The sequence below is a fragment of the Balaenoptera acutorostrata genome, chromosome 18 (assembly GCF_949987535.1).
Source record: "Balaenoptera acutorostrata chromosome 18, mBalAcu1.1, whole genome shotgun sequence".
Lineage (NCBI taxonomy): Eukaryota > Metazoa > Chordata > Mammalia > Artiodactyla > Balaenopteridae > Balaenoptera > Balaenoptera acutorostrata.
The window spans coordinates 3,550,949-3,568,730 of record NC_080081.1 but is presented as its reverse complement, the minus strand read 5'-3'; the positions used below and the strand labels follow the sequence as shown (position 1 = coordinate 3,568,730).

Below are 17,782 nucleotides of genomic sequence, written 5' to 3'. Positions count from 1 at the left end.
AAAACACTAACAAGAGCAATAATTGATGGGCGGGGAGATACTTTGGAATGTCTGAGCAGAGTGCTTGCATGGATGGAGAATGACTGGCAAATGTCACAGAAATAACAAAGCCACAGATCAGAAAAGCCCTTCTAATCAATATAATAAACCAAGAAATGGAAAGACAAACTTAGGAAAAGAGAAAGAATAAAAATTCCAAAGGAATCTCCAAAATTAAAACGAAAAATAACATTGAAAACATAAAATATATAGGGATATTTTTTACATAAGGTATGTAAGATTTCTACACTGGAAACTATACAACAATATTATATAAATATAAACAATATAATGAAAAAGTAAAGAAGACCTAAATGGATGAGGTGGTAAAGCCATATTCATGTGTTGAGAGAGTGGCTATTATTAAGATCTTGTTACCGACCCTTTCAAGTTGGGCCCCAACAAGGGTCCTCCTGCCCGGCTTGCTGACACCATTAGAACAGGACCGAGTTGGGTTCAGAAGCAAAGGGAAGCTTTATTCTTTTTTAAAAATTTTATTGAGGTACAGCTGATTTACATTGTTGTGTTCATTTCTGCTGTACAGCAAAGTGATTCAGTTGTACATCTATGTATTCTTTTTCATATTCTTTTCCGTTGTGGTTTATTACAGGATATGGAATCTGGTCCTCTGTGGGGAAGCTTTATTCTTTGATTGGAGACCGGAGAGGTGTGGGTGTGGCTGGTTGTAGGGGTCTCTCGGTGGGAGGGGCTTTATTCTTATAACTTGAGATGAAGTTCTTCTAATTGTCCATTGGACCTTAGGTTCATATTGTCCATGATGCTGTAATGGACGGACAGTAACAAGAGGTGTGACTTTCATGAATTGTTGAATTAAAACAAAACACACTGTAACATGTGATTCCTCCCATTAGGTGACCTAAAGTAAACGTGAAAGGCGTTAAGTGAACCTTTTCAAATCTCAACGATTTAACCCACATTTGATGAGTAATTTTTTATTTGAATGCATTAATTGATGAAACAGTTTGAATGTCATTTTTTAAAAAAAAACAAAAACAAAAACAGGAAATGGAGAGAGTAAGAAACATTTAGCATAGTAAGTTATGCTAATGCATTCTCATTCCACCAGTGCCCCTGGGGGATAGCAACTGTGGATTGTTTACTGATGAATCTTAAGTATCCAGCATAATCTTTCCTATTTCAATTACCTTTAATGTTTCAGGCAAACCTGGTGAAACTTCTTTTGATGCATCAGGCAAATCCACACCTGTTGAACTGCAACGAGGAGAAGGCTTCAGGTAGGTTATGAGCATGCTGGATCGCTGAGCAGTTGCTGTCTTCTTCCCATCATATTGAAGTTGCTGACCCATCACGGACACGGCTACAAAATGAGTCAGCCTCTCCTGAGATGCTGTGTGAAACCCAACCCAGTTCAAGCATGATTCACAAACTCCTGGGCACCGCTACGTTACCAGCATCTGTCAGAGAGCAGTTAAGTTCATAGGGACTTCATTGCAGTGTGCTCTTTGGGCTTTCAATTTCCCGGGCAGTGATTCCTGCAGTGTCACTTACTTTAAAATATATTTTTTCTGTTATTTAACTAGTTTCTCACCATACCAAATACATGCTTGTTCATTAGGGTATTTTTAAATGGTAAGAGTATTTTTTTCTGTGCAGATATTTATACTGCATGCAATAGAGACTAACATTCTCAACCTACTTTAAAACTTTGAAAATCTTAATGTTACTTATTTTTTAATAAATATCTTTTTGAAATTTTCTATAGTCCTTTTTACCACTCTTTTAAAAAGTGGATACTACATTAATTTTCTAGTTTTTAAAACTTGACAACAATGTTACTACCTGTAAGTTACTTTTGGTATTTTTTTTAAAATTTTTTAAAAAAATTTATTTATTTATTTATGGCTGTGTTAGGTCTTCATTTCTGTGCGAGGGCTTTCTCTAGTTGTGGCAAGCGGGGGCCACTCTTCATCGCGGTGCGCGGGCCTCTCACTACCGCGGCCTCTCTTGTTGCGGAGCACAGGCTCCAGACGCGCAGGCTCAGTAGTTGTGGCTCACGGGCCCAGCTGCTCCGTGGCATGTGGGATCTTCCCAGACCAGGGCTCGAACCCGTGTCCCCTGCATTGGCAGGCAGACTCTCAACCACTGCGCCACCAGGGAAGCCCTACTTTTGGTATATTAAAAATAAGAATTCTAAATAAAGAGAAAAGTCTTGCATAAGTAACAAAATAATGTAAAAATGTTGAAGGTATTAATTGATCTGAATAACATAAATATACTTATTCTTCTTGTTTTTGTACCTCTACTAACCTGAAAGCACTTCACACCTGAGATTTCTTATTTCATGCACTTCTAGAAGTATAATTACCCGATAAACCTCCCGTTTAAGACAGAATGGGAGATTTGCTCTATTTCTTATTTTATTGGAATTAAGTATCATTGCTTAATGTTTATTGATCTTATTTGCCAAACATAAATTGAAGATTTAACAAACCATAAGATGGCTTAATAGTCTCAAACTTTAGAACCACGCTAATATTAATAATAGGGTAGTGGTCTTACTATTATCTACAAAAATTTGCCTAATGGTAAATATTGGAAGAGTACATAGAAATTTGTAGCTTTCTCCTATCTTTTTTCAAAAATATTTTTACTGTACATATAAACCCCGTCCTCTGTTAACTCTAGATCTAACAGGAGATCACATTTTTCCAGATCGTATTTCTGGCTTTTTTCCCAGAGAATGGAATATATGATTGACCCTGGACTGCATGGACCCTGTCTATCACACTTTGACCTTTCAAGTCTAGTGTCAATTTCACCAAAACAGACACTCAAGGCAATTGACAATGACAGTCCCAGAGCCCTGGGAGTGACTAAGCTGCTGGTCTGGATTCCGCCCTGGCCGCCACAGGCCTGGTGTCTGATGACTCTCGTAGACAATTTTGCCCACGTTGGTCATGCAAAGCCTAGCATCGGTATAATCAGTTCTCCATGCCATGTTGGTCATGAGAGACACAGTGATGGGACCAGTAAACATTTGCTCTCAGTAAACATTTGTTGATTAGTTTCAGGTAGATGCAGGATATACCAACAGCAAGAAGGAACCACATAAAATGATAGTGCAGGAAACAGTAAACTAGACACCCATATTGTGGCCGAGCACATGAAAATCATCATCAGTGCTATATATTTAAAAATAATTTTTATTGGAATATAGTCGCTTTACTATGTTGTGTTAGTTTCTGCTGTACAGCAAAGTGAATCAGCTATACGTATACATATATCCCCTCTTTTTTGGCTTTCCATCCCATTTAGGTCACCACAGAGCACTGAGTAGAGTTCCCTGTGCTATACAGTAGGTTCTCATTAGTTATCTATTTTATACAGAGTATCAATAGTGTATGTATGTCAATCCCAATCTCCCAATTCATCCCACCACCACTTCCCCCTTGGTATCCATACGCTTGTTCTCTACGTTTGTGTCTCTATTTCTGCTTTGTAAATGAGATCCTCTATACCAATTTTTTTCATATTCCGCGTATATGAGTTAATAGACGATAATTGTTTTTCTCTTTCTGACTTATTTCACTATGACAGTCTCTAGGTCCATCCACGTCTCTACAAATGACCCTTTTTATGGCTGAGTAATACTGTATTATGTTCTTGTTATTTTGCGTTTCTTGAATTTGAAATGGACACACAAAAAACTATCTGAGGGATCAAAGCAGTTTGAGGTATAGCTATTACTTGGTATGGACATAACCTTCCAAGAAGAGGAGGCTGAGCTGTCTCCTACTCATTACGCAGATATGATTTAATCTAAAGCAAATGATGATAAAATCCTGGCGTAAATATCTTCTTGTGGTAGCTGAGTTACCTCACCCAGCCCATAAAGCCGCGTAACTCAAGTTCATGGACACGAGAGGTCGCGCGGTTTAGTCGTGGGGGTTGGAAAGGAGTAGCCACAGGCATTAGGTTCTTAGTTGTTATTAATGTGATTTTTCTTCAGGATGTATTGATTTTCAGTTTCAATTGTTAGTAAGCGTAAATTCGATTAATGCACAGCTGTATTGCTGCTCAAATATGTTCGGATGTCACCGTTAACATGTAATTTGTAAGGAAATATAATTATTTTTATTTCAGATTGAAAAAGAAATCCCACCAGATCACAGAGAGAGGCCAGACCCACTGTTTTAAAAACACAACCGAGTAGTTATTTGTATAGCTACCCAGTTAGTAGAATGCTTATAGAATGCCTACTACATGTTTTATAAGAGCGCAGTCATTAGGAAGGTATAGCTACTTTCCTCTTCACATTTCCTCCTTTCCACATTCACCAGGATGAAGGAAGACTTTCACGGAGAATAAAACGACATTAAGTTCTCTCAAGCTTCGCTTCTCAGTGATTTCACATTTTACCTGTGACCACTCAGTGAATGTTATTTTTATATTATGTCATTTTATATTATGTCACGTAATTAAATATGCCACTGATGTAACATAGTCTTTAAAAATGGTGGCACTGCCATTTTATTCCCACCATAAACTTTTAATGATTTTTGTTTTGCTTCACGTGTTGATAAATTTTAGCATGTTACATACCAGAATTATTGACAGTAAATAGTTTTGTGGGATGTTCCCACTCACTGGTTCTGATCGCCTGGTATTGTTACTCGTAGATGTTGCCGCATCTGAGTTTATTGAGGAAATGCTGCTGAAAGCCGAGTCTGCCTGGGAAGGAAGAATGCAAGAGCCTTCCTGTGTTCAGACCTTGGCCCAAGAGGAACCCTATGAAGAGATCATCCCTGACCTTCCAGCCCTTCCCAGCAAGCTGTAAGTGCCTTCTCCCTAGTGATAAAGTCGTAGACCTTGGTCCTTGAGGAGTTAGTTATTCTCCTTTGTCACCCTCTCTAGTCACCAGTCATTCTTCAATCAGTATTAAGTCTGTCTGTCAACCAAAAGTTAGAAGATTGAAGCTGCATATCAACGTTTACCAAAAGATACTTGTGGACAATAATGAGTTAGGCATGAAAACCCTCTGATTTTTTAATATTACCATTTCAGTTCTTCCTTCAATTTGTCATCATGAGACCAAAGATACTATTTTAAACACGTTCCATGTTTTAAACTAAACGGATATATAAGGTTTCCAATAACTATCATCATGACTAAATTTCCTCAAGTAGGAAATACAAATATTCATTTTTTCTCTCTTAAGTATAAAACTAATGATTTCTTGTTGTCTAAAATATGGCCTAAATACTGACACATGCTATAAAGAAGATGAACCTTGAAAACATTATGCTAAGTGAAGGAAGTCAGACACAAAAGGCCACATAGTGTATGACTGAATTTATATGAAATGTCTGGAATTAGCAAATCCATAGAAACAGAAAGTATATTAGTGGTTGGATGAATGAGGTAAGGGGAAAATGGGAAGTGACTCTGAATGGATATGGGATTTCTTTGGGGGGATGAAGGAAATATTCTGGAAGTAGATGTGATGGTTACACACATCTGTGAATGTGCTAAAAAGCACTGACTTGTACACCTTGCAAGTGTGAATTTTGTGTTATGTAGATTATATCTCAATGAGATAAATAAATACATAAAGAAAAAAACATTTGAGGTCAAAACCAAAATCTGCTATATCTAAGCAATGGGACCTTGAGGAAGGTACTTCCTATCTCTGACCCTGTGTCTTGCCTGGTGATGGAGATTATGTCTAACATTGGAGCATTTGAGGGTTCCTTGAATAAAAAGCACCGTCTGGGTTCTGGACCATCTGAGAGGTAATCAAACAGTAAAGATGGAGATCAAATCACACCTGCTCAGGGATGGAGGCTGCATCAGAGGACGTACCTGCATGTGGTGGCTGGGAGGGTTTATGACGTTATCCCATTATTAGGCAGCTTGGCCAAGTAAGTCCAAGGCACCTATGAGTCAGATGAGATCTCCCAAGTGAGGGCCCCCCCAGACAAGGCTCAGGACAGACAGGAGGAGGACAAGTTGTGGTCTCTGCAGGGAGGCTCGCTCCGAGAAGGGAGGGGCCGAGAAGACTCGTCCCCAATTCATCCATCAGAGGATTCGTCCCACTCCCCAGGTGTAGCGGCAGGTCCAGAGGCAGCATGACTCAACTTCCCTTGCTAGGAGACGGAAGAGATGCTTCCAATAGGTGCATCACAAGGCCGTGAGCCGAGGGGAAAAGGCTTATTTCAGAGCCTGTCCCATCACTGGCATCAGAAACACATTCAATTTAAAACCTCTCTAGGTAATTCAGAGGCTCAAGTCAGGCATAAACGCACTGACCTCTACTTAATACTAAAATATATTCATTACTGGGTTTGATTTTTTAACTGTGTGGAAAAGGAGCTTCATTGGTGTGTCAGACGCTATGCTAAGAATTTCATGGATTATCTTAGTCCATTTTCAAAGCCCCGTTAAGATTTTTTTACTTTCCCAAGATTTCAGAGCTGGGAAATGCCAGGTCAAGATTTATAGCCCAGCAATCAGAGCCCAGATCATCCACACGTACACCACCTTACCCTTCTCCTACTTTCACAGGTGGGAAAAAAATAGTATCACATTTATGTGGGAGAGAAAGTGAGAAAGCCATACGTAGAAACAAAAGTTGGAGTCAAGAATGGTTACCTGATAAGATACATTCCAAGTGGCCTGGAACTAATGATTAGAATATGTTGACCTTGCCCTTTACATTTTTATATTCCTGATATCACTGGAACGAGAGGAGTAATACAGATACTTGCTATGGAAGAATTTTACTTTCCAGATGTTGATATTAAAATCCATACCCAATATGTTCCATTTTACTTTTTTTTTTTTTAAATTAATTAATTAATTTATTTATTTTTGGCAGTGTTGGGTCTTCGTTTCTGTGCAAGGGCTTTCTCTAGTTGCGGCGAGCGGGGGCCACTCTTCATCGCGGTGCGCAGGCCTCTCACTGTCGCGGCCTCTCTTGTTGCGGAGCACAGGCTCCAGACGCGCAGGCTCAGTAGTTGTGGCTCATGGACCTAGGTGCTCCGTGGCATATGGGATCTTCCCAGACCAGGGCTCGAACCCGTGTCCCCTGCATTGGCAGGCAGATTCTCAACCACTGCGCCACCAGGGAAGCCCCCATTTTACTTTTAAGATTGTATCATGGGCTTCCATGTAAAGAGACATTAAAATGTAAATAGTGTCAAACTTTGAGTTAAAACCAAATTCTTTCATAATAAGTTATTTTGGATAAATATTAACTTATCTCTGTGTCTATAGTTTTGGGTTTCTTCTGCTTTAAAAAAATAAAAGAAAGCAAAGCAACCAAACTGCCCAAAAAAGTACTTTTTACTGTTTTTTATATTTTGATTGAACAGCGTGTTTTAAACCGATTAATCAGTGGCTTATTTGCTCTATGCAGTTAAGTATAATTGTTTTAATAACATTTTTCTCTTGTTGACACTGAGAAAAGCTTTCAAACTTTGAAATAAGTTTATATTGAAATTTGACCTCTTCATTGAAGTCTGCTGTCATCTTTCTTCAGGATAGAATTGAAAATTATATTAAAGAACAACTCAATTACAATGTTAAGGTTTTTTTTTTAACTCTAAAAAAATGACAGGTAGACTTGTTTAGTTTAACAACTAAGCAACTTTGTAAAATTTCTTTTATCACTTATGATTTTATCTTTATAGAGTTATTAACAAATGGGAACTGGAGCAAAGAGATGTGATGAAACAACAACTAGGTACACTTATGTTTTAATGCAGAAAAGCTTAATTTCTATAATCGACTTACAGACCTTGTTTTAGTATAAGAAGGAAAAATGGGGATATTTGAGGTCTCCTCTATAAACAAATCCACAGACATTACAAAGGACAACTCTGTCTTTAAAACTGATAAATGCGTGTATTGGCAGGCAGACTCTCAATAAGCTGAGACAGTAGAATTAGGCCTCCCATTTGGTGCTTTTAAACTGATTATGACCTTATGGAGAAAACTGTATTTTCTAAGCAGCTGGAAAGAAAATCCAGTCTCGGAGAAGACCTGCTTTGGTTGGGTGAATACTTGGATTAGGTTGTTTGGGGGCTGGGTCTCCAGGGCTTCTGAGCCGTAATGCACTTGGGGTGGAGAAAAGTTCCTATTCTGCTTGGGACCAAGAAAAATCTGGGAGGACCCAGAACTGAGCAGGGCTGAGGGTAACACAGAAAAGGGGCTGATGGTGGGATGTGGACCCAGGGTGGCTTCAGCCAAGTGGCCATTGATGAGGAGAAATACCCTGCAGGGATGATTGAGCAGCGCAATGTGAGTTATGAATGTGTCCTTCTTGACCTCAGTAAAACCTGAGACCCCCAATAGGCTTAGAACAGGCGTTTAGTGGAAAACCTTGAAGGTGTCACATTTTATGAAATAGGCTCAACCCGCATACATTCAAAAACAAGCCAACTTGTGGCTTCCCAAGGATTTCTTCTAGAGCCTTCGTTGCTCAATTGAAAATAAATACAATTTGCATATCAAAGTAATTTCAATAGTAATTTCCATCTACCTTTAAATTCCATGACTTAAGATGGATAGACATAATTATCCACATTTTATTTATGGAGAAACAGAAGCGCAGAGATGTGACAGACTTAAGGGTGTAGCTGGTCAGCGGTAACTGCAATTTGACCCCATTTCTTTGGATTCTTTGTTCATATTCTCCTTCCTAAGGCAGGAACAGCTCAGGAGGAATGCATGGTGTGCACAATCTTACCACTGCAGATCTGGAATGGTAAGAGGGAGGTAGCCTTTAACATATGTCAAAACCCTATGGAAATATCCCCTTGTAATTTAGACCAGAACGCTTGGAGAAGCAGTACTGCAAAGTCCATTTTACTCTAAGATCCTTAGGTACCTTGTGCTACAGCCATTAATTCCCTTGCCCTGCTGGTTGAACACCACGTCTCTGGTTACTCCTGTGAGACAGTTATTCTTGTAAATAACCATAACCCTGAGTGACCTGAGCATTTTCAAATACGCCACAGATTCAGTGAACATTTTGTAGTAAAATAGCATCACCTGCATTAAAGTCCAACCAGACTCCCAATCCTAATTCTCCAGAGTCATTTGGAAGCTCTTGGGCTGTTGCCTTGGATGTCAGGAAAGCTGTGGCTGGCGGTGAACAATCTGAATTTTATTAGCACGTCGCCCGTAGGGATTCGTGAGAGTAAGCATTGAGAGACAAACATACAAAGCACTTCCACCAGGGCCCTTGCGTTTATATTGAACTTTATTATTACTACCGTTTAATAAGCGTTTTCAGTGATCGGAAGCATTCATCTTCTACACTAGCTTCGTGCGTGAAAGAAATCATATGTCAGCCTATTTCAAAGCTTGGGAACTTATCATTGAAAAAGAAAACTGTCTTATTTAGAGACTTTTCTTCTTTTGAGCAGAGATGAGATTTGGAGTGAAATCTCATTATGCAAGCTTCATTTAAAGAAAGCAGTTTTAGTTATACCACTCTCTTTGGCGCTCAGCTCAAAGCATCACACTCTGTGACCGGGCCTTGGGATGCCCGACAGAGCCATGGTGGATTATCTTTGCCCAACCGGTTCTGTCTTAGGTTAACCCACAGGAAAAAAAAAAAAAAAAAAAGAATATTCCTAATTGTAGATCGTTCTCAAAGTTCCTCCTGTATCAATAGGTGTTGATCTGAAGTGGTCAGTATTCAGAGAATGAGAAACAGATAACATTAAGGAAATATAAAGGTTTTCTGTTGGCGTGGCAGCAGTGGCCCCGCACCTGAGCCCCAGAAGAAAGGCAGGTGATACGCTGGCCACTGCCTGTCTATAACACTGGGAACTAAGACACCAGGATTTAGTGCATGCTGAGTCCTGGCCTTTCCTACACAGGTACATCAGTCCTGCTAAGCATGGCAGGATCCCGTCCCACGACTCAGGGAGATCCAATTTTTGTTCCTGGCCTCTGTTGTTAGGAAGCTTTGGGGAACGTCTGGACCCAGTGCTGATAACTTTGAGTTTAACCCAGAGCTCTGCTCTGATGTTAAATAGAACACCTTCTAGCCACTCGGCCACCAAGGAGCCCTTTTTAATTTCTCCGGGCCGAGCTGAGATGGCAGGTGCTCTATCCTGATCCTATAAAATGGGCGTCGGCTGGGAGGGAACCTTTCAAAATGATATTATTTTAAGCTCTCTCAGTACTTTTTAGTGGCAACGTTGAGCATCACTTGGGAGAATGTGTAGGAGGGGCACCAGGGGCTTTGCTCGGATTCCTGTTGTCCAGTCCTTAGTTCTGGACCAAACTTGCAAAGGCCTCTCGGCAGAGCATAGACCCTGTAGTTATTAGGAACTGCCCCCCCCCATACACATTCCTGTGTGACATGGACCAATTCAGCAAAACAAAGCCCTTGGCACAGTTCGATCCACCTTCCTTAGAAAGTAGGTTCACACACTTCTTGGTGTGTCTACCATACTAGCTACTCATATATTATCCAATTTTTCTTTTACATGTACTAATAAGCCCCAAGCAGTGCCTTTTGTTTACTGAATCTAGTGAGTGTTACCGGGTAGGGCTTCTAGGAACGCTGTTGTTCTCCTGAGTAAAGGGACGGATTTGTCTGGTCAGCCTTGTTGTTTTGTGTCCTTCTAATACCATCCTGCCTGGGACGTAAATGTGTTACCTGGAGATGCCAAGTGTTTCTGAAACCAAAGGATGAAAGTGACTTGCTAAGAATACAGAACAGGAACCTGCAAGGAATCAAGGTCCTGGAAGATCTCCTTGAGGTGGTCAGCATTCCTGAGCTGTATAGTTCTGGCTTTCTTGTTTTATGAGAAAAATAACCCTTCATTTCCTTACGATACTAGCCTTCGTTTCAGGCTGATGCAGCCTAATGCAACACTGCCTGATACCATAGCTGTTATACCCTTGGGGTGTCTTACCCGGGGCCCCATGCCCCACTCAGAAAACTTGTAGAAATGATAATACTCTGACTCTCCAGTGTGTCTTAATGTTCCCTGTGGCTTTTTATGACCTTAACAACTTTTTAATCCAACACTATCAGAAGTTTCCTATAACTAGAGTGACCAAATGTCCTGGTTTGGTCCAGTACTAGTGAATGCCTAATTACCTAGCATAACTATCAATAAAGCTCTCTTTCAGCTTAAAAGTGTCCTGATGGGCAATGTATACTCTACTTATGTAGAATCAGGGAACACTGGGATAAAATTTCTTGTGTGGTTTCATTTCAGATTAATATTTTAAAGAAAGTAATTAAATAGACAGTTATTTCAACACTGCTAATTCATATTGCCCTTTAGAGTATAAAGGGCTTTTGCATCAAAAACCTCATTTGATATATGCAAAATTCTTTCTTTTAGTAGTAAAGTCTACAAGATATCCAACCTGTTTCCTAATCAAATATTAGGACTACATTGCTAAAAATCTGAAGAATGTAGCTACAAAGTCTGCTAAAGCTGTCAGTCAATTCCCTAAGAATTTACGCTTAGGAAGGGATTCTATAATCTAGTAGGGGACAGAGAGAAATGTCAGAATATAGGGACATAATGAGACATTGAGAATTGTTTAATCTAGTTTCAGTTTAAACCATTCACACTATCCCTCAAACATTGTTGGGCAATTAGTCAGCCTTCCAATATTGGTTGAGAAGTAGACTCTCTTTGGGTGAAGGTGGAGGGAAAGGGTAGACATTCCGTTTCTCTTTCTTTTCTACATTGGAAACAGCTCCATTGATGAGCACGCACTACCTTTTAAGGTGGCTTGTTCCATCCACTGCCACACACCCTCACTATTTCCTTCTCTTATATTATAGACTGAGTGTGAGTGTGTGTGTGTGTGTGTGTGTGTGTGTGTGTGTGTTCTGGTGCTTTTGTGCTGTCAACTTAAGTAAGTTTTATCAAATTATATCAAATTTACTTATTAAATATGTCTAAAAATGCAGTATATCATTAAACATCTCTTTGATTTAAATAAATGATAACATTGTTGCATATAAATATCATTCATTATATACCTATTCAGCAAAATAAATACATGCTAGCGAGTCACTTCTAGCAAATGTAACTTTTGACATATTTAGAAACTCCCTTCGTAATGCATAGAGCTTCTGGATTCAACTTATTTTAATTTAGAGATTTTAAAAAATTTCTTTGCAAATATCTGTTGAGAACTACTAAGATGAATGAGATGTCTTAAAAACAATATAATTTCCAATCCAACCACAAGCGACACGTTGAAATTTTTATTTATGTTTTAAAGACAACTAATAGTTTACCAAAATGGTTTTTTAAATTTTAAGTATTTTCTCTTACAAAAACTAAAGTCATTTTTGGGGGGGCCAAAGGTAGCAATTAATTCAAAACTGTCCAAGAACCGTTTCATTCAACATTAATCTTTGGATCATTATTTTATTTTATTGATGCAGAGAAACCCCAATTCCCTTTAATAAATAATTTATGTAGCTATGTTCCTAGGATTAAAATTGAGAACTATCTGTTTGGTCCATTACTTTAACCACCAAAATAACTGAGTCACATATGCCATTTCTTCACATTTGTTTCTATTAAATTTTTTCCCCGATTGGCCTAATATATCTCAATATAGTCAATTTTATTTGTTTTCTTTAGTTTTCTAAAATTGCTTTAGTTATAATGGGCAATAACTGTCGCCTTCGTTAGTTTTATTATGTTCCTGTTTCGATTTTCAGAAATAAAATCCTAGTTCCTACAGGCACATTTGCTTTGCATGAAATGTTTTTTATGTTTATAGAAATAAGTAAGTCTCGAATAAATTCAGTAGAGTTTAGAAATCGGGTGTCTGCTGGTATAGTCCATCTAATTTCTTCCTCATCAAGTTAAAGTTATCTCACCTGCATTAATCTAAAGTACCCTTGGGTAGCTCTTTCATTTTCTTTATGTTTATGGAGTCTGCCTTACCAAAAGCCTTCTTTTAGAAAATATACTATTCAATCCTGTTTTTTTCTTTCTTGCTGATAAATGTCTAGCTCTAATAATTACTTTTTTAATAATCAGAATATTTTCTTCCTTGAAGAAAATGTGGAAAGTACAGAATAACATATAGAAGCATGAAAATAATCTCTCATTAGTGTCGAAGAAAAATTACACCAGAAAAGTTAAAGATACAGGAAAGACTTTATTCAAGAATATAGCAGTAGGGAAGAGATACTGAGCTCAATTCCCTGAAACTAAAGGCCAGAAAGCTTGTCAGCGCTGGGCTTAGAGGAAAACTGCTGAAGGAAATTATCCAGGGGTTGGTCAGAGTGATGGGGCATGAGTTTGCTCACTGGTGTTTATGGAAGTTAGGCTCCTGGCCTCCCACGGAGACTGGGAGACAAGCGCTCCATCTTTCATGGTGATTGCTTCTCAAAAGGGTGGCTCTCAGGTCCTGGAGAGAGAATCCCCAGGTTGTAAGCCTGGGAAGGGTTTACGTCTCAAAGGGGCGGAGAAAACAATTTATAATTGTAAGTTCTTTAAAGTAAGTTCTCTAAGAAGGGAGAGGTCAGGGCTCTAGAGTGGCGAGAAGCTTGTCTAAAGTTCAGTTAAGATGAGGGGAATGAATGGTACCTCCTTTTTCTGCATTAGTCCACCTTTTTGGTGCAACTACTGTCTATTCATTGGGCATATTTCTTCGTATCCTGTATATGTTTCTTCTTGTTTATTAAGTTGAATTCTTCTTCTTTCTATATAATTACAACTTATTTTTTAAATTAATCTTATAAATATTTTGCCATAATGGATAAAGTTTTAATGATTATTAAAATACCAATGATTCCTTTAAGATTATTCCTTTTTCTAGAAGAATAGCATTTTAATACATGCTTATATTCTACAAATGGGTAATCAGTGATAATTTAAATATATAGAAGTTAACATATGAATGCTATTGTTAATCACAATGATTATGGATGAAACATGTTTCATGTAAAAATTAGAATAGAAACCTGAAGAAAAATTGTTGCATATGAATGAGAGTATTTGTAACCAGCTACTTGCAGTTTTTGTTAGTAGTAGATCCTAGAGTGTATAACCTATGATATTAGCGAGTGTATACATGGTTTTTTAAAATGCAGGTGAAAAAGCATGTAAAGAGAGATTATGTGTTCGCATCATAGAACTGTAGGACTTGAAATACATTTAGATATTCTAGTTCCTGCACTTAGCAAAGGTGGAACTGTGGGGAGATTTTGAAGTTCTTAGAAGGTCAGGTAGTAGCCAAATTGAGGTAAAAACTGACTTAGAATGAGGTCACTGTATTTCTGGACCAATCTTCTTTTCAAGTGTATCTTTCAAGGGGCCTGCTATTAACACTGCAATTAGATTTGGGATACAAAAGGAGTATTTCAACTGTTTTAGTAGACTCACCAGTTCTTCCTTTTAGAAATCCTTTAGAGTTGATTTTACTTATTTTATAAACTATCTTTCTAGTTTTTACCTTGACTAATCTAACTACTGCTTTATTAATTGCTTTTTACTCAAAAGATTCAGTATTTGCAAAACCTCTCTTTAGCTTTTTTGTCATTGTTGTTGTTTGCTTTTTAATTTCTTGGCAATGCAGAAAAGGGAGACAGTTGGTCTAAGGGGAGATGAGGAAGGAAATATTTTGGTAGGTGTGAGGGTGCACTTTTAGCTGTAGGCAGTGTGACACGGTGGTTGAGAACACAGACTCTGAAGCTCAAGTCCCAGCTTCGCTACTGCTCACTGTGTGTCCAGGGCATGTTCTTCTCCTCTCTGGCCCCCAGTTTACTCATCTACAGAATGGGCATAAATATAATGTATACATTATGGTATTGTTGTTAAAGAGTTAATGCGTGTGTAGTACTTAGCACAGAGATGGTCATACATTCAGTGCCATATAATTATTAAAATGATTTGCAAGTGTTTTACTCAAATGATAGAAAATATCAGGGAACCGCAACTGTCTTCAAATAGCTGAAGGGCTCTCAAGTCAGAGAAGCACAAGGCGTGCTGCTGGAGCTCCCGGTGTGATGAACAGAAGGGAGAGCAGAGAGGCCTTGTTCCAATGTTGCTCAGGGGAGAAATACAGCCTCTCTGAAGGTTGTAAAGGCCTTATTACTTGATGGTATTCAAGCTGATCTGGAGGTGAGCATTTTTAAGCATTCCCTTTATATAGTGAATTTTTTTAATGAATAATATAGCATTGGGAGGGACGCCCACCGTGGGCCGTGAGCCGCCTCCACGTTCTTGCTCAGTTGGTCAGACTGCAGGGCATATGCAGTTAGTCATACCAGCTACTGGATGGCTGGAGGAGACTGCAGCGCCGGGTCCCTGGCTTCTCTTCTACTGGGCACCGTGTACCGCTTGCTCAAAGACTTCTTGCTTCTTGCCCAGTTTTCTCTCCTACAAGGCGACACGATGCACGAAGTGTAGCCGTCCACTTAGGTCCATCTGTGTTGCCCCTCCCGCCCCCCATGGGACAGGGGGCAAGGAGAACTGGTGCACCTAGGAAGCGTGGATTCTGTTTGCCGTGAGCACTACGTCCTCTGTCTGTTATCCAAGAATCTCTCGTCTTCTGCATCTGTCCATACAAGACTAATAGGCTAACCTGTTAGCTTGTAAGTAGATTCCCAGAAACTTCGGCTAATACTGTTGCCTGCTTATTAGCAGGGTCATTGAGCTAAGCCCTTGATGTGCATTATGTTGGTAATCCGTCACTACGGGGCCTGTTTTTCAGTTGCTTTTACAGAATGGTTATGTAACCAGCCTGAGGTGGCCGAGCCAGGCATCAAACTTCGTAGCTTTTCTGACTCAGAAATGTATGCTTGTTGCAGCTCTACTATACCATGCCGCCTCTTTTTAATATGTGGTCCCCTGCCCTGTTGCCTACTTGAAAATATCGTCACTGACTACAACACTACAAAACTTCATCGTCCAGAGTTCAGAGGACGTAAAGTGACCTCACATTTCTGTAAACGTGTTCTTCAGCTATTCCCGATTTTGCCTCAGACCTGGACCTAATTCAGCCCATTCGTTAGTCTGTCTTTATTCCCATTTTCCTAGACTCCAGCACGGCTGGAAGGTGGCACAGGGATGGGCTGCAGAACAGCGAATGAGACTTGTGGTTACTGAAGGAAGTCCTTCAGATTATTCCCTTCCTCCCCATCAGGGTTAATCTAAAACCATCATTTGTATTCCTATAGACTAACAACTAGAGACTGAAATAAAAATACATTGGAAGTGGCATAAAACATGCAATATATCAGAATACATCTAACAAATTATTTGCAAGATTTTAATGCTGAAAACTACAAAATACTGATGAGAAAGTTAATGAAGATCTAAATAAATGGAGAAATATGCTGTGTTTATGGATGACAGAATTTGACATTGTTATTAGGTAAAGTCTCCCCAAATTAACTTATATTTTGAACACAATGCTAGTCAAAATTCCAGAAATTTTTATAAAAACTGACAAATAGATTCTAAAATGTATATGAAAATGCTAAACCTCAAATGGCCTCAATAATTTTGAAAAAGAAAACAAAGTTGGATGAATCCCATTGCCTGAATTCAAGTCTTACTCTGAAAGTATATTACTCAAGAAAATGTAATATTGGTGTAAGAATAAGCTGTTATATCAGTGGAGTACAATGGAATGTCCCAAAGTAGGCCTGCACATGTATGGTCAGTTGATTTTCAATAAAGGTGTCCAGGTAATTGGATGGGGACAGATGTTCTTTTCAAAACTGATGCTGGAACATTTGGACAGCAATACGAAGAAATAATGAAACTTGACCCATATACAGCACCATATAAAAAAAGCCACTCATAATGAATTGTAGACCTAAGTGTGAAGCATAAAACTATAACATTTCTGGAATAAAACCTAGGAGAAAACCCTATTGACCTTGGGTTTGGGAAAGAATTTTTACATAAGATACAAGAGGCGCAAACCATAAGAGAAAAAATATTCCTTGCAACTTACTGTTAAAAAAATAAAAAGACAAGGTACATACTGGGAGAAAATATTTGCCACATGTGTATCTGATAAAGGACTCGAATCCAAAATATATAAACTCAATAATATGACACCAAAGAATCCAGTAAAAAAAAAAAAAAAAAAGGAGATTTGAACTTACACATTACCAAAGAAGGGATTCTTGTGTCAAATAACCACACTGACATGCAAATAAAAGCCACAGGGAGAAGCCACTAACACGCCCACTGGAATGGATTAAAAAAACAACAAAAAAGACAAGTTCTGTCAAGGATGTGAAGCAAGTAGGACTCCAGCCCACGCGTGGGGGAAGCACCAATGAATGGTTCAGCCCCCGAGGAAAGTTTGGAGTCTCTCCTAGGTACGCAGCCAAGATAAATGAAAGCATATATCATACGTCACCACAAACACCTGTGCGTGAAGGTGTATAGAAGCTCCATTCACAATTGACAAAAACTGGACAAACCCAAATGTTTGGTGAATGGACAGCCAAAGTGCAGTGCATCCCACAGGAAGACACTACCTAGTGATAAACAATGACAAACTTGATACATGCAGCAGCATGAATGAATCTCAAAAACATGTTAAGTAAAGGAAGCCAGGCACAAAAGGCTACATGCTCTGTGATTTCTTTCACATGACATTTTAGAAAAAGCAAAACTATAGTGAAAGAAATAATTAACCATGGTTACAAGGGGCAGGGGGTTAGGGGAAATAATTGACTTCAAAGGGCAGGCACAGAGAGCCATTTGGGAGTGATGAAAATTCTATG

General features: G+C 38.9%; 1 protein-coding gene across 1 annotated transcript in view; it reads left to right on the top strand.

Annotated features, from left to right (window-relative positions):
* MYO16 (myosin XVI) overlaps window positions 1-17,782 on the top strand; it is a 545,489-nt gene that overhangs the window by 246,097 nt on the left and 281,610 nt on the right. The window contains exons 8-9 of the mRNA XM_057532523.1: window positions 1,220-1,295; window positions 4,701-4,854. Coding sequence (XP_057388506.1) covers window positions 1,220-1,295; window positions 4,701-4,854 — 230 coding nt within the window. The remainder of the gene's footprint in view (window positions 1-1,219; window positions 1,296-4,700; window positions 4,855-17,782) is intronic.